Source organism: Megalops cyprinoides, chromosome 6 (genome assembly GCF_013368585.1).
Source record: "Megalops cyprinoides isolate fMegCyp1 chromosome 6, fMegCyp1.pri, whole genome shotgun sequence".
Taxonomy (NCBI): domain Eukaryota; kingdom Metazoa; phylum Chordata; class Actinopteri; order Elopiformes; family Megalopidae; genus Megalops; species Megalops cyprinoides.
This window is the reverse complement of record NC_050588.1, coordinates 8,408,952-8,436,948: the sequence shown is the minus strand read 5'-3', so window position 1 is coordinate 8,436,948 and position 27,997 is coordinate 8,408,952. Positions and strand designations below refer to the sequence as shown.

At 50.1% G+C, this 27,997-nt stretch overlaps 2 protein-coding genes across 6 annotated transcripts in view; both read right to left on the bottom strand.

Moving 5' to 3' along the window:
* The window catches only part of LOC118779923 (agrin-like), a 125,672-nt gene extending 117,542 nt beyond the window's left edge, over positions 1–8,130 (bottom strand). For all 5 annotated transcript variants that reach the window (XM_036532257.1, XM_036532259.1, XM_036532258.1 and 2 more), the window contains exons 1-2: positions 7,600–8,130; positions 3,032–3,070 (exon numbers count right to left, since the gene is read on the bottom strand). In XM_036532257.1, the coding sequence (XP_036388150.1) occupies positions 3,032–3,070; positions 7,600–7,762 (202 nt within the window). In that variant the 5' untranslated portion in view covers positions 7,763–8,130. The remainder of the gene's footprint in view (positions 1–3,031; positions 3,071–7,599) is intronic.
* Positions 8,131–9,148: 1,018 nt separating this feature from the next.
* The window catches only part of LOC118778921 (agrin-like), a 93,967-nt gene continuing 75,118 nt past the window's right edge, over positions 9,149–27,997 (bottom strand). The window contains exon 3 of the mRNA XM_036530720.1: positions 9,149–9,291. Coding sequence (XP_036386613.1) covers positions 9,149–9,291 — 143 coding nt within the window. The remainder of the gene's footprint in view (positions 9,292–27,997) is intronic.

The following is a 27,997-nucleotide window of genomic DNA, read 5'->3' as shown; positions in this document are numbered from 1 at the left end:
TCAAAGGCCTGCCGGAAGACATCGGGGGAGGCCTAAGCAGAGCTCATCGCATTCCTCACGCGTAACACCCTCAGTTCGGTTTCCTCAACCCACGGAGTTGTCGAAGTGTGCCATCTCGTCCTCAGCTGCGCCAATTGACAGGCAAGCCAATCTCCTCTGTCATTAAAAGCAGAGCAGGGAAAAAACACAAGGGGGACGTGAGAGCTTCTGATTGTGCCTTTTGTGATGTTCTGTCTAGAACAAGCGACCGACAAATAAAACAGCGAAACGTCTCGCTCTCCGCTGTAGGTGATGGCGCGTCGGTGAGGGGGGGGTAATGTTTCGATCAAACGCAGCCTCTCGCTGAGGTAATGCGCATTTTTCTTGCCAGCTGTAGAGAGACAAATGCTACATTTTGTGGGTTTGCTGATATATTTGCAATCTGTCTTTTTTTTCTATGCATACGGGCAAACGCATAGATCTGCCCCGTAGTCAGTTCAGAATTCGACAGAAATTACAGTCGGATCCTATCAGTATCTGAAGTTGAGTTCCGGATTTCCTGAAAACTCCTTTAAAATGCCCTCCTGCCTCTTACTGAAGAATACAAGATTAGAATTGTTCTGTGGTAAATGGCAGATATCCTGACATGATACAATGTGTTTGTGTGTGTGTCGGCTCATTTTTACTTGCCTCTGATGGACTGTTGTCTCTTTGAAAAGCAGTTACCGGAGCCATTCGCCACCACTTCCTTTCCACGAGGGACGGTGCAATCGAAGCACCAGTGCGTTTAGCTGAGCGCGTCACGTGACCAGACCGTTTCACAATCAGCCGCACTGGGCCGCAGGCATCGGGAAATGTGAGAAACGGATGGGGAGGTCTGAGAAGCGGACTGGGAAATTTACTGTGCTGGTGGAGTCTGAACTGCTCGGGGAATAATATTGTGATAAATTGCACAGTTTATGCACTTACCAGAGGGAATGTGAGGGGCTTTAAAAATTACTTTTCTAGACTTTAAATTTGACAGTTTTTCTCATCTGACAATATGCAGGTTTGACAGCTACATTATTTCTGTCTACATCTAATATATATGTGTGTGTGTGTGTATCTATCTATTTATCTATGCATACGCACACACACACACACACACACACACACACACATACACACACACACATATCTACATATACAGGCTACAGGCTATGGTCTGGTTTCACCAACTGAAGGTCACATTTCCAAGGTCTGCCACGGAGACAACCATGAAGAGAAGTCATATTTCCATACATGGTTGCTCTCATTTTCTCTGGTAAGTACATACATACTGTGAATTTAGGATTTACAGAAATATGTTTACACTTAGTCAAATTGCCATATTTGTTACCATGAAAAACCATATTCAGATGCAGGTTCATCACCAAAGGTTTCCACTAGGAGCTATTTTTCGCTCCTCTCTCCAGAGCATGTCACGCATCACGTGATCAATAGACTCCTCAGAGTGCACACTATTCTCATCCTTCATTGAAACGAATTTAAAAGGCAATTAAAACGTGTTTTGCTGTTCTGAGTTCAGGTTGTGTAAGTGTATCCACCCATTTTTTTCTGATGTTCTGATGATATATATACTCCCTCTGTACAATCCAAATGTGTGAGCATTTTCAGCTGGGTGCTCCACTCAAAACATTTCACTCAATGTGCTGTGCAATATATATGACACATTACAGAGCTGCTGGGGTCCAGGCGAACTGCGTTCTGAGAGCATCGTTCTCTGTCACCGAACTAATGCCTTATTCATATTATACAACAATGCATTTTGATCACAGTGCCTCCCCCCATCCCCACCATTTGTAACGGGTTGAAGCCGAAGAAAAAAAAGTCAATACATTTTTATGATTGAATTGCTGTGGTTATTTTACCAGTGGAATCGTGTATTTCTGTGGACTGGAAGAGAGGTGGTGATGGGGGTTGGTTGCTCTCAAATGAAATTGCTGGCACTGAAACTGAGAAATCTGGATTTGGTTTTGAAGTGAACTGTAAAGAATTAAACCTGGCCGGAATTAGAATATTACGTAATTATACAACACTGATACGGAGGAGGAATTTAAATGGAACTGGAGCTGTAGAGCTGACCTCTACCCCGCATGGCATTGTGGGATATCAGGAGATGTATCGGGTCTTTTTTTAAGCAGTGCCATTCAGCCGCTTTTTCCCACAGTGGAGTTTGGGTCACAATTAGGCATTTTTCGTGCTTTCATGCTTCTGAGACGGCACTCCCACACAGAGACTGACGCTTCTCGGCTCTTAAGCGAGGCCCGTCTTTGCTGTCGCCCGTCCACAGAGCTGCCAAAACTTTGTTACGAACACCGCTGCCTAAATATTCATAACGGCTCAGGCAACCAGCTGTTTCCCCTGATTAAAGCGCGTAAAGATTCCTCCGCTTGCCAATAAATTGCCGCCGCTCGTCTAACGGCTCTCGCGGCTCGGGGAAGGAAAACGGCCATATTTAACACTGCTAAAGGGAACCCCGGCGAGCAGCATGACCACTGCGGGGCGGGGCCACGGACCAGCCAGGAGAGAGAGAGAGAGAGCGACAGGACCTTGTTAGACCCCTCACAGGGGAGGGGACCTTACGGGGCGGAACAGGACAGAGCCAGGAATGCCATGGACAAATCGAGCTGTCAATAGTCCCGGCATCAAGCCAGAGCAGAGACCACACCCCCGACATCCCATTTATTATGACAGACATTCAACTCCTGTGTTCCTTCTTTCCTGCAACTAGGACAGTAACAGGGGGTTCCGGTGGTGTTTGTGTTCCTGCGCATTCATGTGGACGTGCTGTTATAGGCCACGCCCCTTCAAGAATGCTCTTAACCAATCAATCAGGCAGTTTGTAGCTTCAGTAGAGACAGAACTTTCAACTCTGACTGAGCAGCGTGGAGCCCATGAGCACCAAACTGGCCCTCCACTAGAGAGAGTAAGTGAGTGACCCCCCCCCAACCTCCACCCCCCCACCCCAACTGCGTTGACCGCGATTGGCCAGCTGGAAAACAGTACTCACCATCTGGAGGCGGCGCCGTCGAGAAGTTAACGGGTTTGTCTGAAAAAGCAAAGAGAGAAACGCATGTTAGCACAACAGTCTTCTGCGTGACACTGACAGGCTGTGTTGAGCACCTCTTATCCACTGTATGACTACAAAAGCCATCAAAGCAGTCACAATGAACACACACAATGGAACAGTTCATTCCGAGCCGACAGAATCAGTCCTTTTTTCCCCAGTGAGGAACATTTCTTTGTTCCAGTTATTATTTTTATCGACATCATAGATCTTTGAGCAGAAGTATGAATAACTTAGGGACAATTTTTTTATAACAAGCTTGTTCCTCAGGACTGCTTATTCATTTTCAACAGAAATTATGTTCCTGCCATTATCTATAATACGGCTGTATCTTAGGGGTACATATACATTTCCAGCAGAACCCAAGCTGCTTAACAGAGGTACAAATTGTAACGTCCCCCTAAGATTTCCTCGGACAGTCTTTTACAACCTAATAAAAACAAACACTAAATATGAATTAGTGGAGTGGTCAGTGCAGATCGTTTAAATGGAGGGGGTCATTTATGTCTGGCTAATTTCTTATGCAAACTGTCACAGAGGATGTATGTGAAGGGAGAGGGGCCAACTGGAGGTTCTGTCCAAACAGAAAAGGAATGTCATGCGCAAATATGCTGAAAAAAAAAACTCCCCAGCCGTTAATGTCGTCTTGTGTTTCGATATTGCCCGGCCAGAGCTGGATTTTGGCCCGCCGCTCGTGAGCATAACGTAAATATTGACGTGTGTGAGCGCTCGCCATCTGCAGCCTGGGCCAAAGCGGGCATCGGCTGGCATTCCAACAGCAATGAGATCACAGCACGACGCCTGACGACAGGCGGGGAGAGGGGGCGGGGAGAGGGGACGGCCCGCCCCCGACTGGGCGCACCGGCATAACGTGAAAATGCTGGCATTTTAGAATGAGCTCATTGGTATTCTGAACTCAAATAAATGAGCAAGGAAGCAAAATGAGCAAGGAAGCGTAAACACAGACAGGTCAGGGCTTATGTTGAGCCCAGCGTGTCCCTCGTAAAAGTGACAATTTCGTGGCGGGAAACCCACGCGTGACTTGCCGCCCACTCTGATGTCCCCTCGCCACAACATGGGCTAATGTGACAGGAGGCTGGTGCCGGTGACGCTGGCACCTGCGTTTCTCCAGGAAGCGGTCACCATTCCCCCGTCCCGCGAACGAGAGCGCATACAAGTCACGGCAACCACTCCTCTCCAGGCGGCGTGTGTGAGAGGTGCGCGGCGGCAAATATCACTAAAGAACTCTCCAGATAAATAAATAAATAAACAACAGCTTTTTTACAATTCCACACAGCGTCTCTGATCAGACAAGTGACACCTCGTGTCTTTGTTTTTTCCCTGCCCAGCAATATTCAGGTGTGAGGATGCGGTTTAAATTTAGGCCCGCCTCAGATTGCTTCAAATTGCTTGTCAGTGGCTGTGTGAGAGAGGAGGGTGGTGGTGGTGGAGAGGGGGAGAGGCGGGGGGGTCTGGAGGGTGGGGGTGAAGCACGCGGGGGGGGGGGGGGGTTGGTGTTGGGATGGGATGGCACGGAGACTGTTTTGCTTTCAAGCACTTCTGTAATGAAGTGTCTGCTGAACCGATTTCCGAGTCAGTCACGACGGCCGTGAGTTTTCATGCTGTGAATGCAAACCAGCTGACCAGAAGTGAAGCGGGGGAACATGTGCGGGCAGGCTATAGCAGAGCGCTGAGCCATGACAGATCAGCACGGCCCGGGCACACAGCCTGTGTGTGAGTGAAAGTGTGTGTGCGTGTGCGTGTGCATGTGTGTGTGTGTGTGTGTGTGTGTGTGTGCTGTATCTGTGCCAATGTGTGTATGCAAGTGTGTGTGTGTGTGTGTGTGTGTGTGTGTGTGTGCATGTTGTTTTTGTGTGCATGTCAGTATATTATGTGCACATGCTGTATCTATGTGTGTGTGTGTGTGTGCATGCGCACTGTGTGTGTGTGTGTGTGTGTGTGCATGTATGAATATGTGTACGCATGCTGTATATGTGTGCATGTGTGTGTGTGCACTGTGTGTGTGTGTGTGTGTGCACTGTGTGTGTGTGTGTGTGTGTGTGTGTGTGTGTTCATGCACCGAGTGTGTGGTATCAGCAGTGGGCCTGTGGGGCGAGCGTCTGGCGTGAGGGGCGCCGTTTCCCCCAGCCCCAGCGAGACGCAGCCCTCAGCCATGGCAGCCGACGTGACCGCACTTCACTGTGGAGACAGGAGCCGCTGACCTCGGATCTCTGTCCCTCCCGAGAGAGCTTTCCATGGAGACCAAATGCCTCTACCTGTGACGCTCCTCTCACTTAAACTCCTTTTTTTTTCCTGGAAAAAATCTAACTGGATTTGTATTTAAATCTAATGACATCCCACTCCATTAAATTGGCTCAGCAGCCAGCCCTGCATACAGATGAAGCCGAGTTCGAACGCCCCGGAGGAGGAGAGACAGCTCGCATTTTGGCTCATGTGAAAATACAAGCAAAAATTGCATTTTGTATATTGTGTAAAAAATGTTGAAAGGGCTTTCATTAAGAATAAAATGTGATGACACCCATGTCCTGGCCGCCCGTCTGCATGACTAAAAAGGTTGGGGGTGGGGAGTGGAGGTTGGTGGATGCTGGGGAACTGAATAAGGGTATGCATACTCCTCCGACACATACACAAGCACACACAGACACACACACACCATGAGACATGACCATAGAGGTTATCTGGAAGGGAGGCAGGATAAACAGGAGGTGGGGGGAGTAGGTGTGTGGAAACAGACATTCCTTTTTCTTTAAAAAAAGCAGAAGAGAGTTCCTAAGTAATTCTGTGCCTCGCATTTGTGAACATTGCCAAACGTGGGGAGACACACTATCGCATTTTAATCAAACGCGCTGTTAAACCAGACCAAAAACAGACTTCAAGCGAAAAAAAAGCAACAAAAAACAGCCATGAGCCACTGGTGTAAAAAAGTACAGTTTGAGACACATCCATATTTGGTAATATAATCCCCTTATTACGGTTCATATTGATCTAACAGCGTGATAGCTGTCAGGACTGCAGAGCCACCACTGAGACAAATATGAATATGGGGATTTCAATGCTAACAAGACCACCAGTGAGGGGAAAAAAGCAGAACTTAAGAACAGCTAAACTCCACATGCCCTGCATTAAGAGCTTTCAGTCAGTCTCCAAGCCCCACACGTTCATTAAACAGGAGACAAACGCAGAAATAAGCCACCAGCTCCTCATTCTTGCTGGCTCTGGGCCACGGAGAAGCACTTTCAAGTTGCCACTTGTTTGATCACATACTTATTTGACAGCCTCCTACATACCACTGAGTTTTAAAAGGTATTGGTATGTATTTGCATATATGTATATGCATTTGCATATTTTGCTCACACACACACACACAAACAGACATACACACACACACGCTGTATCAACTGAAACAGATCTGTGGGGAACAGGGGCTACCATATTGACACACAGTGGCTTCCAGGGAAGACTGAGGCACTGATTCTGCTGCTTAACAGGACCATTCGCGTCCACTTCAAGGCTGCTTTCTCAGCAAACATAAACTGTCAAGACGTTCCCCAGTGACCCACACATCCACACTGTCTGCTACAAGGGTGGGGTCTGAGGCTGAGGGGCTGTGTCTTAGCACACGGCCCCTCCCCTCTGAGACACTTTCATTCCTTCGTGAACTACAGGGCGGTGCACAATGCAAATGCAAGACACAGAGCAGCGAGGGAACCTTCAACGTGCCCCTCATACGCTCTCATACAGATACCCACATGAGCATACCCAGACCTGTGTACACGTGCACACCAACGAGCGCCAACCGGGCACACCAGCACGTGTGCACACGCATGCCAACACACGCACACACACAAACACACATAAACAAAGGCACGGCAGGAGACGCCGATACACACTCGCACCGTACCATACGCAAACATGCGCACCGACGCGCGCAAACGCAGACACGTGCAAACGGTAAGGGGGCAGCGCGCACGCGCACACACGGCCGACGGGAGCGGCGGACAGAGAGAGAGAGAGAGGGAGAGAGAGAGAGAGAGAGGGAGAGAGAGAGGGAGAGAGAGAGAGAGGGAGGGAGAGAGAGAGAGAGAGAGAGAGGGAGGGAGAGAGAGAGAGAGAGGGAGAGAGAGAGAGAGAGAGAGAGGGAGGGAGAGAGAGAGAGAGAGAGGGAGAGAGAGAGAGAGAGGGAAATGAAGAGAGTGAGAGAGAGAGAGAGAGAGAGAGGGAGAGAGAGAGAGGGAAATGAAGAGAGTGAGAGAGAGAGAGAGAGAGAGGGAGAGAGAGAGAGGGAAACGAAGAGAGAGTGAGAGAGAGAGAGAAAGAGAGAGAGAGAGGGAAATGAAGAGAGAGTGAGAGAGAGAGAGAAAGAGAGAGAGAGAGGGAAATGAAGAAAGAGTGAGAGAGAGAGAGAGAGAGAGAGAGAGAGAGAGAGAGAGAGGGGGAAATGAAGAGAGAGAGAGAGAGAGAGAGAGAGAAAGAGGGAGAGGGGGACGTACAGTTGTTGAGGAAGAGCAGCACGGCGAAGCCCAGCGTGCAGGTGGCCAGCAGGATGAGGCAGATGTTGCAGGGGATCATGAAGTAGCGTACCACCAGCGAGACCTTGTGCTGGTACATCCGCTCCCTCTCGGGCGGGGACGCGGGGTAGTGACAGCTGGTCATGCTCCGCTCCGCTCCGCGCCCCCTCCGGGCGAAGGCGGGGGGAGGGAGCACGCGGGACGGGGGGGAGAGAAGAGAGGGGGGGAAAGGGGGAAGAGGAAGAAGAAAGAAAAGTAGGAGAGAGGGAAAAAAAAGAGGAGAGGCGTCCGAATTCGGAAGAGGGGGCTCAAACTCCGCCGGCCCTCGTCCGCGGTCGCCCCAGCGCCGTCCCTCTCCGAAAACGCTGGGAGAAGCTTTCACCGGTTTCCAGGCAACGCATTTTAGTCCACAACAGCATCCGCCGCGGGGAGAGGAGAGGGGTCTTCAACTGTCCCCCTCCTCCCCGCTCACTTGCTCCTTCCTTTTAAGACAGAGACCAGCAAAGGAACGGAGATGAGAAACACATAGTGGTGGTGAGGGGGGGGGGGACGGGGCGGGGGGGCGGGGGTGTGGGGATGGATCCGGCAGGAGCGCAGGTGTGCCACTCCACTCCGCTGTAGATCTCCGGACGGACTGGTCTCGCCGCGCCGCGGCCACCCCAAACAGGAAGCGGGTGCACAATGGTACTCCACTCTCAGCTTTAAAACTCCCTGCGATTTCTTTTCCCCCTTTACATTCCCCCAAAATCCAAAAGAGGTGGACAAAAAAAAAAAACAGCCGCTCCTCCAAATGAGAAATGAAAAAAGAGGGATTAAAAGCGGAGAAGGGGAGGCTTTTGCTCGTTTTCGTTCCCGAGGGCTCTTTTAACGCCACACCCCCCCCCACTCCTCCGCCACCCCCAAGAAAGCTGTTTACGAGGTGACGGAAAGAAAAAAAATGTCAAGAAGCTTTGGTCGCTCGCTGCAACTCCTCTTGCTCCCCATTGCCTGCCACCATCACCACTGCCGCCACCACCCCCCCCCCCCCTCCCCAAAAAACACACCCCCTCCCCCCCGATCCGTCACGCCCCCCCTCTCCTGCGAGGACCCTGCCGCACCCCGCCCCCCTCTCCGCAGCTGTCAGATTCCCGGGCTGGGGTCCGCACGGGGTTCGTCAGGAGGTCCGCGCGGGGCAGCCGGTCATGCCGGGAGACTCTCCGCTGCACTAAATCAGGGCTCCGGCTCCGGGGCGGCAGAGAGATTCATCGACCTCCCCCCCCCACCCCTCGCCGTCCGTTTCCAGGGAACACTGCCCTCTTTGTATCCACCTCAGGCTTTCTGGAAGATCGTCTCTTCTCCTCAAGTCATAAAAACAACAGCAGGGGGGAGTATGAGTACGTGTGTCTGTGTGTGTGTTTGTATGTGTGAGTATGTGAGTGTGTGTATGTGTGTGCGTGTGGGGGCCCCCTCCCTGCTCCCTTCTCCCTTCTCCGCTGCTGTATTTCAGAGGCGTAATTAGCTGGCTGATGGTGAGCAGCTGTCCCGGGACCCGCTACTCCGCACGGCCCCCTTCTCCGCCCACCGAGCGCAGAAAGTTTGAGGAGCGGCGGAACTTTCGGAAGTTGCCCCGACCCGCCTGCGTGACCCCTCTCACTTCACGCGGTGGTCGCTCAATGGCCTCCTGCTGGAGGCCCCCTGTGGAGTTTGGAGAAAGGGGATTTGTGGGCCGCGGACTCTAAACCTTAAATTTGAGTCCCCTTTCAGTGGGTATCCCAGAAGAGATGTGAGGGATCCACTCCTCGGACCTCTCTCTGCTGGACGGCGGGCTGCTCCAGCCAGGCTCCGGCAGCACCCTGATCAAAAGGCAAACAAGCCAGAAAAAAGGAACGGTATGCAGAATGGAGAAGAGATTCCCTTGTCCTTTTTGTCTCCCTGAATCTGTCCCCTCTGACCTGACCCCACAGGCAGACGCAGGTCTCTCGTCGTGTCCTTTGACAGGAGCGTTAAGTTGCTTTTTCCCCCTTCAGAGAAAAGATGCCTATCCGATTCCCGTTCTCCTCCCGTTCTGTGAGGGAACCTCTTCTCCTCTTGTTGGTCCTGCTTTCCTCCCCCCTTAAGGCTTTTGCTTGTTTCCTCCACTCCTGGCCTGGGGTGGTGGGGTCCGCTATCGCTCAGGTCTGTCCCACACAGCGGTCAGCCGGAGCAGCGAAACTTCCGAACACCACCTCCCACGGCGGCGGCAGGTAGTCTTCCCCCTGAGTCAGCCCGAGCTGCGCTCAGCCAGCGAGTGTGTGTGTGTGTGTGCCTACCAGAGAGAGAGCAAGAGGGAGAGTGCGAGCGCAGGAGAGTAAGAGCGAGAGAGAGAGAGAGAGAGAGAGAGACAGAGAGAGAAGGTGGGAGGAGGAGAGTGAGAGGCAGACAGGTCCTGACATTTGGTCCGACGAGGGGCGGGGGGAGGGGTCGGGTAAGAGGTGGAGACAACGAAAAGAGAAACAGGCAGTGTCCGTGTGCTCTGGCAGCTCCGGACCCCTTTCGCTCCGTGCCTCAGCTCGGCGAGCGGAGAAGAACGAGGGAGAGAGGGGGAGCACCAGCAAGGAAAGAGAGAGAGGGGAGTGGATAAGGGGCTGTCTCTAACAAAGAGAGGGGGGGAGGAAAGGAAAAAGGGAGAATAAAAGCTTTTGGGAATACTTGTGCCAGAGTCTTGCTGGGGGAATGGGGGGGGGGGGGGGGGGGGGGGCGACAGCATGGAGACAAAAGACGAGGGTCGGGCAAGGAAATGTCAAGACCCTCCCCAACGCTGTGCCGCTCAGGGAAATAAAACAATCTCAGCCCCCCAAGCAGCTCAATTTACAAATGTCATATTTTGTTAAAGGCGAGAGAACAAATAAAAATAGGAAGGAAAAGAAAGGAAAAAAAGAACTCTCAGGTTTCAGATCTATTCAACCACACAGGCTCGTTTTCCTCAGCTGTGCCGTCATGTAAAACCCCCCGCCCCCCCCCGCAGTTTCCCCCCTCCGCTTCGGCGTTCTGTCCGCTCGCTCCTTCAGCCCACATTAGGACCGGGCCTAATAGGAGCTTGCTAATTTACTCGCGTATCAGTGGGCTCCTCCCCGCCAATATTCAAATCGGCCACTGCTTTTGCTCTCCATCGCGTTCTCCTCCGTGACATTCTGCCACTTGGATTTCTCTCTCTCTCTCCCTCTCTCTCTACCGTGACGAATAAAGAGAGAAAGATAAACATGAATATTCAGCAGGACTGGCAGCTGATCTGAGGAGGCAGCGCGGGCCTGCGAACGACGCCACTGCCGCCGCGTCCCATTGGATATGCTTTCCCCTGCTTAATGAGGTCAGCTTCACGCCGCACTTTCGGATTCCCTAATCCGCGCTACGCGCACCCACACGCTCCCTCTGCCCCCTTCCACACGTACGCACAGTCTACGCACACAAACGTGCACGCACACACACACACACACACACACACACAAAGTGTACTCCAATTTCTCTTTTCAACTGCATATACAGAGAGATGCACATGCACACACATACACACACACACATACAGCAACAAATCAGAAACACGCACATACATACAGACACACACGTTCACTCAGGGAAACCACTGGCACATACGCGCACAAATGAACACACAAGACCAGGGGAATGTACACACACGTATGTGGGAACACGCGCACACACACACACACACACACACACACACATACACACTGCTCTGCCGCTGTAAATGATGAATACTACTGTGGCCTCCTGCTATCCATTAAACACCGTTAATCTCGCTGGACACTGACTTCCTTTGTCATTTACCCTCCTGCCAGGATGCAAACTGACTCCCAACGGCTCCCCGGGGACCCAAATCCCCCCCCCCCCACACCCACCGTGTAGAACAGGGAACGGTAATGGCCAAGAGTAGGAAGGGCCCGCCTCTGGGGAATAAGGATCCAAACCCACACTACTGCTCTCTGCCCTGATATCATATATATGTTACACACTACACAAATGTGTAAGTAATCCAACACGCACACGCTGGCTGCACGCACACACAGGTTGCAGGCTTGAATCCCCTGGCAGGGCACAGCAGTCACATCCGCTGCATAACTCCAGTGGCCTCAGTAAATAACTCGGCTGTATAATTGGGTAATACGTGAAAAAAGCTAGTTATATAAGTCATGCTGGACAAGGGTGTCTGCTACTTGAGTAAACGGTTATAAAAGAATCATGCGGTCTCAAGCTGGCGAATCCCACCGGAGGCGGATTCGTGTGACTCCCGTGCCAGTGTGTCAGTAACAACCGGCAGCCGGGTGACGGTTAGCAAGCCCTAAACAGAAGGGGGCGCCGCTCCGGCATCCTTTATGCACCCGAGACGTGACATAAGTAATTACTCACTTAACATCAAAGTGGTTTCAGATGAATTTTTAATGGTCGTGGCATCAGGCAAGGTTAACATCTCTCTCGTTACGCTTTGAAGGAGCTCTCCCAGGCACAGCTGCAAATAAACCCCCGACGTGCGCCGCCTTCCCCTTCCATAAAAATGCACTTCGCGCAAAACGCCAGAAGTCAAGTGTTTTTTTTTTTTTTTTGCCCCTGGCGTAAAACGGGCTGCGTTGGTCTTACAGCCAAAGTGACAGAGAGAGTTTTTTTTGAGAGAGAACACCACAGTACTGTTCCCAACAGAACCCTGGCTGCTCGCACCTACCCCGACTGATGGGAAAACGGTCTGGAAAAATCACGTTGGCATGGCGGAGAGCCACGCTTGACCCCGCCACTGCGCCCCTTATCTTTTCTGGAATGTAGCAGAGATTTCTCGGTTGATTAGCTTGATGACTGGCGGAAGGTCACAGGGCGCAGCAGGCTCAGGCTCCGTGGGAAAACGATAAGAGCCGCGCGGATGGCTAAGAATCCCCCCCCCTTCTGAGAACAGAGATGGAGACGGGGCCTGTGGGAGACTCCCACAATGGAATTGGGCTTGCAGAATTCCTTGTGCCATCTACACAGGGATCCGTGCGCTGCTTAGGGACGAGAAAGCGAGGTGTTGTGAACCCCAAAATGGGAAGAGCCATCTCTGACAGGCACTGACTCCCATCAACCAATCAGAAAAGAACTGCTCTCGGGATCACAACACTCTGACTAGCTTGAATCTGTTACCGTACGTTCACACCGGGAGCGGCGAGAGTCAAAGCGACCAGAAGTCATTCATTTTCTATGTGAGCCAGCGTCTCTCGGCGGCGGGCAGCGGCATGACCATTGGCGGCGCATCTTGGGCGGTGTGGGCATCAGAATAAAGTTGAAGTTCAGGCAACTTTATGGTAATGAGCTATGATGCAGTTCGGCGGCAACCAATCGGAATTGGTTTGTGCTCTGCTCTAGAGGATTCTACAGAATACAACCGTGTAAACTTTTGTTCCCACCAAACATTAGTTCCCAAGCACAATGGAGGACAGGTTGATAATTGCCATGGCAGGTTTTCCCATTATTTACTTTAATGTAGACTACACACGAATTAAGGTTAATGTTAATTAAAGAGGTTAGTAAACTTGTCCTATAAACCGCATGCTGAAATTTGACCTCGCACTTAGCATCAACACAAAAGTCACACCACAAAATCGCTTTTAATTAATTTCGTTACCAAACATGTGTGTATAATGTATAATTGTGCATTTCTTTCCTTCATCGATCGATTTCTTACCTTCACATTTAAAATATTTAATGGGGTTAACTTATACCCTACTTATGGTCAGTCAGCACAAAGATACCGGTCGACACATTTGTTTGCTTTGCGGCCCCTTTAAATAACGTTTGCAAGACCAAGCATTCCAAACGAACTTGTAGCCATCCACGTCAGAGCGTCCACTTCTTCAACAGCGTTGTTGGCAGGGCAGCCAGAGCGAATTTTGACGCTCTCGCCGCTCCCAGTGTGAACGTACGGTTACTCACAGGGAGGTGCGGCATGACAGCACCACCTGTTTCAGGATCCGTGAAGCCTCACTCTCTCCAGCATCAGCAGCTTCCTCCTCCCCTTACCTTTGGAGTCAAGTAAACCATTACCCCTGAATGAAAAAAGTCTTTCAAAACAGGCGCGTTTCAAATACTTCAGGCAAAATTCTGTGATATAATGCACCAATGGTTCCACACGCAACCAGTGTTTGAAGGGGAAAAAAAACCTGTCTACAGTACATCTTAGAGCAACAGCTGCGGGAGGCAACGTCTCATTAAGCAGAACGGTCGCAACCTCGTGATTAAAGGAGAGCGAATCAAAGGGCGGTTCAGCCCGCACCTCGAGGACCGGTCCAGTGAGAGGTCAGCGTGGACCCCTGCGTCGTGCCACACTGAGCCTCGTCACGCTAACCACCCAGAGCAGGGAGAAGGGGCGCGCTCCGGCGTTGCTTTCTCCGCACGTCCGCCCGTGTCTACGGCAGCTGCCGAGATTGTCTCCTTCCCCGCACGGCCCGATAATCAAATAAATTAGGCCGCCTTGATTACGAGCAGAGTGCCAGACTATTAGACTCATTAAGTCGTGGCCCCTACCGGTGAAACGAGGGGCGGGGGGGGGGGGCTGGGAGACGGAGATGGGGGAAGGGGGGAGGGGGAGAGGAAGGGAGGGAGGGAGAGAGAGTCACAGGCTTGCATGGTGCCAGTGAAAATGAAGTGAACCTGTCTGCACACTGAACTGGTAACACTTCTCTTTTTGGGAAGAATGGGGGACGTCTGCTTCGCAAAAAAATGAAAGCAGACATCCATATGCATCTCAAAAAGCAATAATGATTCAAAGAAACGATCAAAGGAAATGTTTAAACTCAAAATGAACGTTTACTGACAGAGACGATTCAAAGCAAATACTGTACTTTCTGTGATGTAAAAAGAAAAAAAGTATATCACATTTGGGTTGAATTAGTTCATTTCCATCAATATTGGTGTCTGCTACCATTGCATACTGAATTTATATGCATGAAAAGATATTATTTATTCATATAATATTACTTATTTTGAATAAAAGGGCTTGCAGATTTGCTTGGCAGACATCCTTATCTACAAAGGTGTCCATAGCTTACAACTGACAACTGACAGTTACACTGCTGAATATTTATAAAGGAAATTCAGGTTAAACACCATGCTCCATTCAAGTTAAATTCAGGTTACGTACCAAACTCCAATCAAGTTAAAGTTAAAGTCAGACGAAGTACCAGACTGAAGTTATATTTAATTCAGGTTAAGCACCAAGCTGCAGTTAAGCTGAATTCAGGTTGAGCTAAACTCCAGGACACAGTTTCATAGTCTGCCTAGCTCCTTTGGCACCACATCACTGTACCACACTGCTGCCCAAGACAGCAGATTATGCAGACGGTGGTGTTGTACAGGCCTTGCTGGGGTCTCGGAACAGAGGCATAACTGGGCCGTCCCCAGCCTGCTTAACCTGCACCGATGGGGACTGGGACATGTGGACGGTGACCGCCCGGGCCCCCGAGCTGCACAGTGCACCTGCCTTCCCTCTGTCGGCGTGGGTGGATTTGGTTTCAATTTCAGCAAACAGAGCGTCCAATGGAGAGGGTATGGCTGCAGGCTGGAGCCTCTGTCTTACGCCTCCAGCCACAGGCTATTTATGTGGAATACAAAACAAGTTTGGGCCAGATGGAACCCCTTAACCTCAACCCCAAAGGGACTTGCTTCACCTCCTCTCCCTTCATGTTGTGTATGGTCTGGTCTAGACACAGCGACCTGCTTCCAGAAACTGCACAGGCAGGTGCTTGTTACTGGAGGCTCCTGTGATGAGAGCTCCGGCTCCGCCCTGCAGCTACGAGCACCGCGGGATCGCTGTGCCGAGACGCTGTGTTTCCAGATGCTTCCCCTCTCGGCCCAGCTGGAGACGATGACCTCACCCACAGCAGGCGAAGGACGCGGTGGACTGGTGACCTCACTGAGAGGGGGGTGCGTTACGCTTCAGACGGCGACGTCACCCGCCGTGAAACATCTGCCGTCTGCGCCAATGCCCCGCCCCCCAACCCAATCGCAGCCTCTGACGGAACCACAGCTGGACCCAAACCCCCCCAACCGTGCACCCCTGCCCCCACACCCGTCTAGATTCTGCACCACCAGTTTGGGCTCTCGAATGTCAGAGCCCCCCCACCCCCACCCCCCACCCCTGGTCGTCTGGCGGTACATACACGCCTCCTCAAAAATCTAACGAATGGAAAAAGCACGTCTGTCGGTTTTGGGTTTCCGCAGAGACGAGGCCCAGGGGGCAGGTGGTTTCCTGCAGGTTTGTGTCTATTGCTCGTAATTCACTGCGCCAGTTCATCAATGCTGCTCTGAGGAGCATGTCAGCGGCTGCACTTCTATCACTTCACTCTTGCAGGCTCACTGATGCTGCTAAATGGTTAGTAATGGCTATTAAATACTGCATATACCGAATACTGAAAAGCAGGAAACAGTTAAAGTCATTATTAAAACAATATATGCTGGAAGAAATCCAGACAAATGGAAAGGTGCAAAAACAATTTCTCAATAGTCAGGCTTTTACTTTGGCAGTACTTAATTACTTAATATTTTTTCACTTTGCATATTCAAAAAATAATTCATACACACTTGAAAAATACTGCTATATTTCTTGAGATTTCAGTTGGCTGTTAACAGAAATGGGTGCACATGATCGATTGGGCTTATTTCATTTACAGTACATCTGACTTTAAGGGGCATTGAACAACAGGGCCCCCTGTTGGCCTGGAGGTGCCTAACAACCCGCGCTCTGAGCGCCTCACTAGAGCACAGGGTCAACAGGGCTGTTAGCACTGAGCATTGATGGAGAGGAGCCAACCAGCCGCCCGTCTATACGCCTGCCGGTCTATTCATTAGCATGCTACATTCCCCACCAACACGCTAACAACAATAATGATGCGGGCATTTAATGCGCTTCACGCTCCACAGACTGACTTTATTTATTCTTTTTTTTTTATCATTTCCCAAGCATTTAACATAATAGGCCTGGAGGAAATTACTCTAAATTGTGCTGCGAGGAGATGGTGCTGTTAACGTTTTCTTTCTCGCTGCCATTTTGCGAACACGCTGAGCAATCTTGTGTTCCCGTGTGTCGCATTTCAGCGCTCGGCAGAACAGATGGACTCACGCCACATGCGCGGCATGCAAAACACGCCTGTAAGACCGTGAGAACACGAGAGAGCTTAATGACAAGAGTAAGGCCACGGGAACTCGCGTTGGTTCGCCATGTTGCCAATGGCCTACGGTGCATCGTCGCCCTGTCGTATGAAGCCTGGAGCACTCTGAGGGCCTCTTCACCCACTGCGGGTCATGGTAACCGACTATGCTTCATGGATTCATAACTGTGTATGAAAAAAATACCTCCTTGTGTCAGTGCTAAGTTTACCTTGAACTCAGCTCCACCTATGCCCTGTTGTTCTGCTCACAGAACAGAACAGGTACTACTTTGGCCTTTGAGGCACACGGGAATAGACTGAGAGCTTCTGAGGCAAAAGGTAAATGCACACAAAAAAAGGGGACGCACTCAACCACCTAGAAAAAATATGACAAAAAGAATCCTTAACACTGCTGCTGCAGGGGCCGCGGGCGAGCGCATTAGAAACACTACCACTGTCTCACTCTTAAACTCAGCTTCAAACCACATGTTTTCAATCCACTTATTTCCATACCTCATTGCCTGCAGTAGTCTAACGCCACAAAAACAATCCCCCCCAGCCCCCCACCCCCACACACCCTCAGCTCAGTCATAGACACCTGAACAGAAGGACTCCCTCCTCCACAGCAGGCCATATACAGCCTGCAGCCATCACCAATAATACACGACTGGGAGGCCGCACTTTGTGTGAAAGGGACAGGGACCTTTCAGCAGCTATTAACAGCAAATGCATCTTTCAGATTCATCTTCTCTCCAAAGCACTTACGGTGCGGGAGAGGATCGGGAGGTTTGCGCGCGCACGGACACACGCCCACGCACCAAATTTTTTTTGACACTCAAAATGCATCAGGCTTTCTTCAATGGTCAGGGCTGCCGGTGGCAGGCATTCACAGTAATGAAGTCTCTCTCACTCGCAATTTCACTCTGTATATCTGCCTCCATACTTCCCTTCTCAGCCTTGAGGCTTGTGCTTTCTCACTCTTCCCGTCATCCCTCTCTCTCTATCTCCCTCCCTCTCCCTCCCTATCTGTCTGTCTCTCTGTCATTTCAGTTTGTTGGAGCCTTATTGGCAATACTATAAACTGTAATGTAAAAAATTCTAAGTACAACTACACAGAGTCAGAAAACATATAAGTTAAATTGATATACACATATAAGTTAAATTGATATACAAGACACAACATTTAACCAATGGAATAAATGCAGCAGCATATTACATTAATTAATTATTTTTAATATTTAATAGACATATTCCAAAAATCAATATTTCTGATTGACAGGGTACTCATTGTTACTCTCTCTCTCCCTTTCCTTCTCTTTCTGTCTGTCCTGCCCTCCTCTCTCTGTCAAGCTGAGTTTTCTTAGAAAGGAACAAAGGGTAATATTAATTGCTGTACAGCCCTGGTATTCCTACAGTGACCCAAATCGATCAATCAATCAATCAATCAATCAATAAAAACTGTTTTAAGTGTAGCACCCTTAACAAAGGACCTGTCAGGGAGAGCCTCACAGAGCACACTGCGCAAACAATGGCGAGAAAAAAACGAAACTAAATTATTAATGTTCCCCACCAGATGCCTCCTGCAAAGACGCATTTAGCAAACAGATGTTCGCTTTTTCTTCCCAATATAATAATCTGAAAATTCAACCTCCCCACCTCCCCCGCCGAGAGCAGCCCAAAGTTTCCACCAATCATCGGGAAAAGAAATGTCTGTTTCAAAAACCAGAAGAGAAGAGAAACTCAGAGATATGCTCACTTTCCGAATGTGATTCAACCAGCAACAAAAAAAAACCTCCTGTAACGACTACATCCATTCTGAGTGGAGCCAGCTGTTTTCATCCCGCGCTTTCCCCCGCGCCTACCAGCTTCCAAATGTCATGGAGGCGTCCACAACATTTCTTCCCCACAAAGGCGTGAGAGACACGAGCCTCCCTCAGACGTGGGAATCTCGCCCTGGCATTTCAAAGTGGTCGGTCCTTCGGCTCCCCGTTTCAAGGGTAATGCACCTCTTACGGCGCTGGCGACAGAAACCTTTCAAAGGTCGCGGGGGGGGGGGTGGGGGGGCTGAAAGCGCTGGTGCAGGCCCGCACCAGGCGGCGGCCGCGCTCTCTTTGAGGCGAGGTGTGCCGCGTTGATTCACCCGTCGCCGCGTTCAGCGCCCATCGGATGTTTGTTGACGGCGGCGCGGCACAACACAAGGAGCCCGCTCGTTCCGCTTTGTTCGTGGTTAATGGAACCCCGGAGGCGAAGAGACGATGTTTGACCTTTTAGTGAAGCGAGAGCTGAAGACCAAAAGTAAACAGAGCAAATCAATGGACACATGAACACATGTGGTCCCTGCAAAAGAACAGCAGAGCATACTGACAGGTTTATGTATGTATATGTCCAGTGGACGCGCACAACTGCTGTTTTTGTTAAACACCGAAAACTCTGCTTGGTCATTTTGGACCGAGACATGGCAAAACGCTGGCGCCGGGTTGTCTGCCACCCCTCGCCCGGGGGAAACGGCCTTCTTCAGGGCAACACGGCGCGACGATAAGCGCCGTTTTGATTTGTGCTGGAAGCGGCGCCCGTAATTCACCAGGAAGAAAAGCGACTGGTGAAACATTCGAGAGGGGAACGAGAGTGTGATGCAGATGGGGGTGCTGGGGAGGAAGGAGGGGGCAGAGCGCAGACAGAGCGATCGCTCGCGTGAAGAGGCGCACATTAGGCGGGGTAATAAAAACGCCATCGCCGCCGTGAGAGACGGAAATAAAAATCAATTATGAGCTGACGAGACGCCGCCGGACGGTGGGTTATTTGCAAAACGTGAGGACACCCAAGCAATCCCCTGCGTTAGCCCTGGGGAGGGGGCTCGTTTGGGGGGTGGGGGGGGGGGGGGACTTACTGTGCACCTGATGACTCTCTTGTTCCAAGTGCTTCCTGTCTCCACAAGGAAAGCTGATCCAGGATCAGCTCACTACAGCGCTATTCTTATACGCAGCCCTCATGCTGAAACCAGGCATTGAAGTGATCAGTGATCCAGGGTCACTGGGGAACAGAATCTAGCTACCCCTAACTGGGTGCGGGAGAAGAGCCTTTGAACATCTAATTCCCCCACCCAGCATGATACTTCTCATCTCTTTACCAGCAGGGGGCAGCATCACAGGAGACCCTGGAGACACGGCTAAGAAATGGAGTAATTTATGCATGTACAGAGAGGGACCCATCCCAGAGTTCATAGTGGAGCATCCATGGTGGGACTGGGCCACACGCTCACTTACAAATGGCAAACACGTTGCTGTTTACTCTTCAGACAGCCCAAACCCCGCACCACCAGCCCAGCAAAGCAGCCTCTCTGATCCGGCAGGATCCTCTCTGGTTCTGCAGTGGCCTGGAAGCAGCTGATTACTCTCACAAGCTGAATCAGAACAGCCTCTGGGTCTCTGGTAGCAATTAGCCAACCCCTTGCTGTCAGACGGTAATGCATCCTGCTCTACTCACACTTGCCTTTCACATGAATTCTTCTCACTCCTTAACAGCGAGAAAAAAAAAACCCTTCCTCTCAGCTATAAATTTTTCTCAGCCAAGCTGCTGTCTGACATTACTGAAAACTGCATGGATTACATTTGGAATTCCCTTTGATTTTTCAGACGGGTTTTTTTTTTTTCTTTTTTGACGACTTTGGGTGTCGGCTTCTGGCGGATGCATAATTTGAATAACACCATGCAGAGGAAACTGGGGTCCCACATGACCTGAAAATGCTTTTTACAAGTTCGAAAAACAAGAGTGTTTTGCACCGTCTTGCGGAGATGGAGCCGTTTCGATAAACAAGTTCCCAAAATCCCTGTTTTTTTGCGACATCACCGGAAGAAAACATGAGCGGAGTGGCGTTTACATGTCTTTACATTGACTGCGTTTAAGAAACAATAAAAAGTATCGCACTAAAACATTTCTTTCTGCTGGCCAACTATTCGCAGATATCAATCTAACACTACGAGGACTGCATCCATCCAGGGTGATTCAGTCCACACCATAACTTTACCCCTTTCTCCTTTGGCTGTTCCTGAACTCAGAATACTTTAACTTTGGCTGGATGAAACTGCATTATTTTTCGCAAATTTAAGATCTTTTTTTATGAAATACCGCATCGAATGCCATGAACCATAGCTCCGGAGCCATTAAAATGCTTTGTGAAACCGATACCGTATCCTCTGAGGTGTACTGGAAGAGCTGCCACTCCCTTTCCCTCTCCCTCTTCTTGCCCCCCCCCCCCCCCCCCCCCCCCCCCCCACCCCACCCATTTTAACCCATATAAATCCACATAAATGTCAATCAAATCCAGATTTCGTCATGCGATCCCGGCCTCTCACTCGCTCTCAAAACTCCCGCGGGGCAACACGCGCCATCCCCCCCGTTTCTTAGTGACTAATGGGCCCAATTTCGCTGCGTTACCCCGGTAACGGGAGCCGACGCGGTAACGGGACCCTCTGGAATTCTCTGCACGGTTTTTTTTTCTTTTTTTTTTTTTGTTCTCCGTTGTTCTTTTGTTGGTCAGATGAAAAGTCGTACAGTAAACAAATATGGAGGGGGGTCCGCTGCGTCGCTGGCGTTATTTCCAGTTCAGGTGACATTCGGGACTGTGAGGCCCAGCGGTGGCCGAGGATCCTCGCGCCGGAGTTTGTCGGCTTCGTCCCACACGCTCCTGCTTCAGTGTCCCAGGAGGAGCACGCCACTCAGGGGAACAATGACAGCTTTCTAAAAAGCGCAGTTTGAAGCCCAGAGCTCTAGCCGTCACCTTACTATATATACAATCACGGAGCTTCTTCAAGGCGTCCGTTCACTCACGAACCACACGGCGCGGCTTAAAAATATCCCTCCGCTTTTAGCTCTCTCACTCTAGGGGATTCGATCTCTGTCGCCGCTGCGTATCTGCCATTCTTTGTTAATGCGTTTTGTGTCTGGTATGGCTGCTCTGTAAGGCACCCTGTGAAGCGCTCTTGATTGCTTCCCCGAGAGAGCTGCACTCTTAGATTTAGCATGGATGGGTGGGTGGATGGATTGGTGGATTGACTAACTGACTGACTGGTGATGCTTGGAGGTCCTTGGCGTTTCAGCACATTGGGGACCGAAGAGTTACCCTCTCTGCGCCAACACACGCTGCATATTCAAAAGAGTGTGCGTGTGCGCGTGTGTGTGTGTGTGACTGTGAAAGAGAGCGAGAGAGAGAGAGGGAGAGAGAGAGAAGGGAGGGGGGAGAAAGAACCTCTCCACAGTGAGAATATAAAATACATCAAGCGAAGCAGTACTTTGACAAAGTACAATGCTGAGGGCAGGCGTGGCGGGCGAACCTGCCAACGCTGGAGAGGACAGGCTGTGCCGGCGCGTGGCAGGCTGCCGGGAGGCCGCGGCAGCGCCACACTTCATCACCGGAGAAGCGCCAAAAGTTCAGGGAAGAGGCACCTCCTATAAATAACGCGCACCTACCCACAATCCCCCACCCCGCGGCGCCCTGATAGACAGCTCACGCTCCTGAGGGAGGAACAGAGGTCTGCTGTACTGGCGGCCCGGTGTGTATCTGCCTGTCATAGCTAGAGGAACAGCCAAGAACATGGGAGCGCCGCATTTACACCTTTAACACCTCAGGTCACAAACACAGCAGTCTTTTTCCCCCGGTCTGACCTATTCTGTTTTTATTTGGTTTTAATACAATGCCGATGCATGTTATGCCAATAAAAAGAACTGAAGTCAGTTCAGTTCAGTTCAGTTGAAGAGAGAGAGGGAGGGAGGGGGGGAGAGAGAAATAGGTAGAATGAGGAAACAGAGAAGGTATAATGCAGAAGTACTGTAGAGAGGGAACTGTAGAGAAGTGGTGATGAGCAGAGCCATGCCCATGAGAGAGAGCGAGCTAAACTGGGGATGGCAGACAAGAGTGAGAGAGTTAGTGGGAGACAGATGGATAGAGACTAGATGAAGAATGAGACAGAGAGAACAGAAAACAAGCTGGAACAAGCCAATTGGCGGGGTGGCGAGAGGTCGAGACAGAGGTGACAGAGGTGTGCAGCGAGTCTGAGGAGAACTCGCCGCACCTCTGAAACAGGTAACGCTGGCACTGAATCGGGAGCTGCAGCACGACGCCGGCTTACAGTGGTGTGGAGGCTCCCGCCTGGCAGCAGGCCCCACCGCAAAAGACACGTGACCTAATACACAAACACACTTCAGGAGGGTCACTTCTGTGGGAAGCAAATTAACATACAATGGCGCTTCCCACTTCAGCTTCAAGAGTAAGAATCGCTGATTGTCTAAAAGAGGCAGGGTCTTGCGTTTCACTACATGAGAGGCACGGCGCAGCCCTAGACGGCGACCATGCGGCCCTCACGTTCACGCTGGACTACGTTCGGACCCTGAGAAGGACAGCCAAACTGCAGAAAGAGTGAAATTCTGCTCCTTCCCCCCCGGTCTCTCTCCCCCTCTCTCACGGCTCATCTCGCACTTGAATGAGATGCCTTCCGCGCGTTAACGACTTGGCGGCGAGGCCCTTCAGATCTCACCACCTGTCTGCTTCAGTCTTTACCATTTCTCCAAGCTATTTCCCAGATCTCCTCTCTCTCTCTCTCTCTCTCTCTCTTTTTGACTATGAATATTAGACACTTTCCAATTTCATTAAGCTCTCAGCCTGAACCTGTCAAGCACAGAATCTGCTGAAGCTCCGCCCATGGGAGCGGGTGCGGCGCAACGCAAAGGGAGCAAATGAACTAATTTTGCCGGGTAGGACCACACTCTGGTAAAGGTTAGGGTCTCATAAAAAGGTTGAGGGCTGAGAGTGGCGCGCACGGAAGTCAATTTCCATTGCCGTGTGAGGAGCGAGAGATGGGTGAAGTGAGAGTTTCTGTCGCCCTGGCACTGTGTTGCACAGTCAGCGGTCAAACACCCGCGGACAGCCCTCCCTTTCAGTGGCTGCTTTAAGGCAGGCCCTGACCTGTGGTCCACGGTTCACACGCTTGCGGTCTGTGGTCAACTTTCCCTTCTTTCCTTTTGGGGAGCCCCAGTGTAGCGGAACACAGTGCTGGTCCGGCGTTTGAATGAAATTTGAAAGAAATACACCACCACAACTCACCACAAGCACTCACAAGGGGAAATGCTAAACTCCCCTGGGACAGAGATGCTTAGCAGCGCTCTCAGAGGCCTGCAGCCTCTGTGAGTGACAGCTCCAGCCAGGAGGGTGACCACCCGACCCGAAGATCGCCATTTTGATTACGTGAATGTAGCTTCCCTTTCCAATTCTGACACCAAGCTTTGACACCAAGCTGTGTAACCTGCTGGACTATGGCCAGGCCCAGTTCTACAGGGAAAGCTAAGCTTGTAAATGGTATCAACTGGTTATAACCTAATATTTCAACCTGTGGCATCAATTTGTGACTGACTTGCCAAGGTAAATCAATATTAAACAGCACAAAACCTGGTATTGCTCTTCCCTGTTGCAAAATACCTTAACTTAGGAACCACTGAGTTCAGGATTGCAAAAAATGCATAGTCCCCCACGTAGTTATTAAACAGAGGGCCTATTGGTTTGTGTAAATATTTGATGCTTCTTCAGACGAGGCGATGCTCCGTGGACCTTCGAGGGGATGAGCTGCGCAACCCGCCCACTGGCGCCGGACTGATTTACAGCTCTGGCTGGCGTACAAACCCCCTCAGCTGTGCGCCAATTAAACAGGCATGTGACAGGACAACTAAAGTGGCCAATTACTTTAATGCCCCCCACCACCAACCGTCAACCACGCTCCCACTATCCAAACCCCAAGGCCCTCCAAGGTCATCAAACAGATTGCCTTCTCCCTGTATTTTCTGTTCTGGTTCCCTCCACAAGCAGCAATGCAGAGTAAAGCACGTTTAATGGGGTCTCTCGAAATGTTTTATTTCAGAAGCGGACTGAGACCGCATTGCTTTTCAGAGCACCCTTGTTTGGCCTCAAGTACACGCAATAAGTGAAAGTGTCTGAATTGAGAGAAAGTGCAGCATTGTTGTGCTCTGCTCCATTAAGGGAAAAAAGATAAAACGTGATTTTTTTTTCTCCTCTCCGGGTCTAAAAAATTTCACCGAGGGGCACATAGCAATTTATCTTATCAATTACAGAGGCGCAATCAACATAAATTAGAAACTGCCTTCCCCCACGAGGGACAATGCTGTCGTAAATAAAACACGCTGAAAAATTAATCCAGAATTCATTCAATTAGCCTAACAATTGATTGCGGCTTAATTTGTGCGATAAAGGGAGCAATGTGATTGCCAGTTATACTAAAGATCGCAAGAAGCCTTCGTTTTAATTAGCCGAAGGGCATAAACAAATTGTTACAGTCAACTGGTGGCTACAAGACAAAAATGCACATTTGTTTGCCCACCGCCCCCGCCCTCACTTGACCGCTCTCAAAACAGGCATGTCAAAGAGAGCACAGAAGAAAGGCTATTTTTTTCTTTTCTTCAGCAGAGCAGAGACGCCTCGCAATTACCTGCATACAGCAGGTAAACCCGCAAGAGCTGTGCTCCGATTCTACAGCGGGAAGCCTCTCTCTTCAAATGCTTTTTTCCACCCAGATGATTTCGGAAGGTAATTCCGCCGTGGTGGGGGAAGAAGAAAAAAAAAAACACCGCCATGGTTCCACGCGATCATAAAAACCATATGCTCCATTTCCAGTCAACATAATTTCATATCGGGGCTCGTAACGTTGTCGGCATCGCTGGAAACTCGGCACGGCAGCCGCAAATGTGTCGACATCTGTCTTAATCAGTGTCAAAACGTCGGGGGGAGACTTTGAAAAGCTCGCCGATGACAGAGTGAGTTCATGGCAAGAGCTTTGAGAGCTCGCAGCGGCAGCGACAGAACAGCCAGGGGGCGCCCGGCACCAAGAAGCGCTGTTGTTTTTCCCGGGCTTTGCCGTTTTCGAGTCTATGGCATGCCCGTGTATTTGACCGGGGTAGGCCTTGAAATTCGACCTGCGGCTTTAACCGGACGTCATTGTGGATTCTTGTGCAGGGGTGATCTGTAACATAACCTGGTCTCAATGAGGTGAAGAAGCAAGAGAACTGGTTGGTCAACAGGAACGATGCCCTTCTTTTCACCAACTGATAGGATGTAATCGACGGCCACAGCCTCCAAGGGGTTCGACCTGGACAGCTGACATTAGCAAACACTGAGGACGCTAGTATGAGCCTGCATCTGATATTCTGTTCATCGGACTCAGTCATGATACGGGTGATAGCCAGGGAGCCTGATGTACACCAGGGCCCCAGCTCACCTCCTGTCCCAGGGGGCGCCAGACACCAATTAGTGGGGTGATGTTTAAACAGTGACAGGAGGGTAAATCATTGGGTCATGGACAAAATCTTCAGGCCTAACAGGTTCTGAACTGCTACCACACCAAACTTCCACTTAGTTTCTCTTTACAGGGATATCATTATCCCTCCTCCCACCTTCCCCCTGACCCTTCCCCTCCCATCCCTGTCTCTGTGTCTGCCTTTGTGCATTACGCGCCTCTTGCCCCCGCCCCCCCCCCATCCCCATCCCCATCATCTGTCACTCTCACCCTGTGGTCACGGCAACCGCCCCTCCTGCTACCCATTGAGTGATTCTCTGCCACGCCTCATTTGAATATGCATGTAATTGATAGTGTAATATATAGTTATCCACATGTGCTTAAAAAGAGGGGAGATTATACACCTGATACACATGCAATAATGCTCAAAGCTCCTGATTTAGTGATTTATTACCAATCCTTAGTATTTTACAGCACATTATCAGTTGAAGTGCATGTTACGATGGATCTAAGTTTTATGCTGATACAATTGCACCCCCACGCGGACCACTGTGGAATTGCAGTACATTACAGTTGCATTACATTGCATTACATTCTTGAGTCTCTCATGCACCATGTTATATTAATATAACTGATCCAGTTGATTAATTCAGTTAAAAATAATATATTAGCAGAATAGAAATAAGGTTAAAAAAATTATGTTCATGCTTTTCCCTTTTTCACCCAATATTTGGAATCGCCAACACCAAGACTCCACTACTAACCACCACTTATTTTTAACACTACATGTCCCACAGTGCACCACAGTGAAGTGAAAGTAATAGGAGAACAGGTGTATGTCCACTGACACCACCTGAGCAACTGACAGGCAGCACAAGGGTGGCACAGCAGGGTCCTTTCCCTCCGTAAGGTACCCACCGCAACAGACCTCGTCATTAATTACAAAATCATCCAAAATATGCACGCCGGTTGATTCAACAGTGAAAGAAAGGATTTTGTCTTTAAAACAGTGCTTCAGCTCCCCTGTGAATATTGGTTTTCATTCCAATCGTAATTGTAGGTCCAAGTGTAAAGAGCTGGCAAGTGATCTGAATTGGTACTATGTGTACTATAAAGCAACTTAATGTCAGAAGTAAACATGTTTTATGAACAGATCTCCCCTATTCATTTAAGGCGTGCTTATTTGATAATGTTATAATTTGTTAATTAATAATAATAATTAGTTCATTGCCTGCCATGTGCTCCATGTTATCCTCATGAGGATAAGTGATTGATGATTGACCAATTAATTGATTGACAGGTGGAATTACACTGAAGGGTGGGAGGAAAAGAAAGGAGGAGTGATAAAAAGGGAACAGAAAGAGGTATGAGGGAAGAGTGAGGGAAGGTGCAAAGAGAGAACAGAAGGAAAAAAAGGGAGTGGTGTACAGGAGAAAGAGAAGAGAGAGAGAGAAAGAGGGAGGGAAGCATAGAGGGCCAATTAATAACGCAGAATTAAAATCTCACACATCTTAATGCCACGACGATGCCTCTCGGCCCATGGACCTGGGTCCCGCCTACACCGCGGGCCCGTCCCCGGACCTCTCCAAAAATCAGTCCCTCCCCTCAGCACGGCCTGCTGCCCCGCTAAAAACACTACCCCGATTCACCCTTCCTAGCACGCTCAAAGTCCCCTATCCCAGACACCCCACTGTAAATCTGTTTTTCATGTGTGTTTTGAAAACCGATCACTCCACTGTGCAGAGAATTACAGTAAATTTAACACCTCAGTTCAGCCGTAACAAGCTGCGCTATGCCCCAGATGCCCGAAGGCGATACCATGGCCTGCGTCAGTGTTATTTGGTCCATCCAACCCAAATATACGTAACGATATCAATCACTGACACAACAATAGCGGGTTCATTGCCTTCTTCAGGCTGGTTGCGCAAAATCAAATATTTAGTGTCA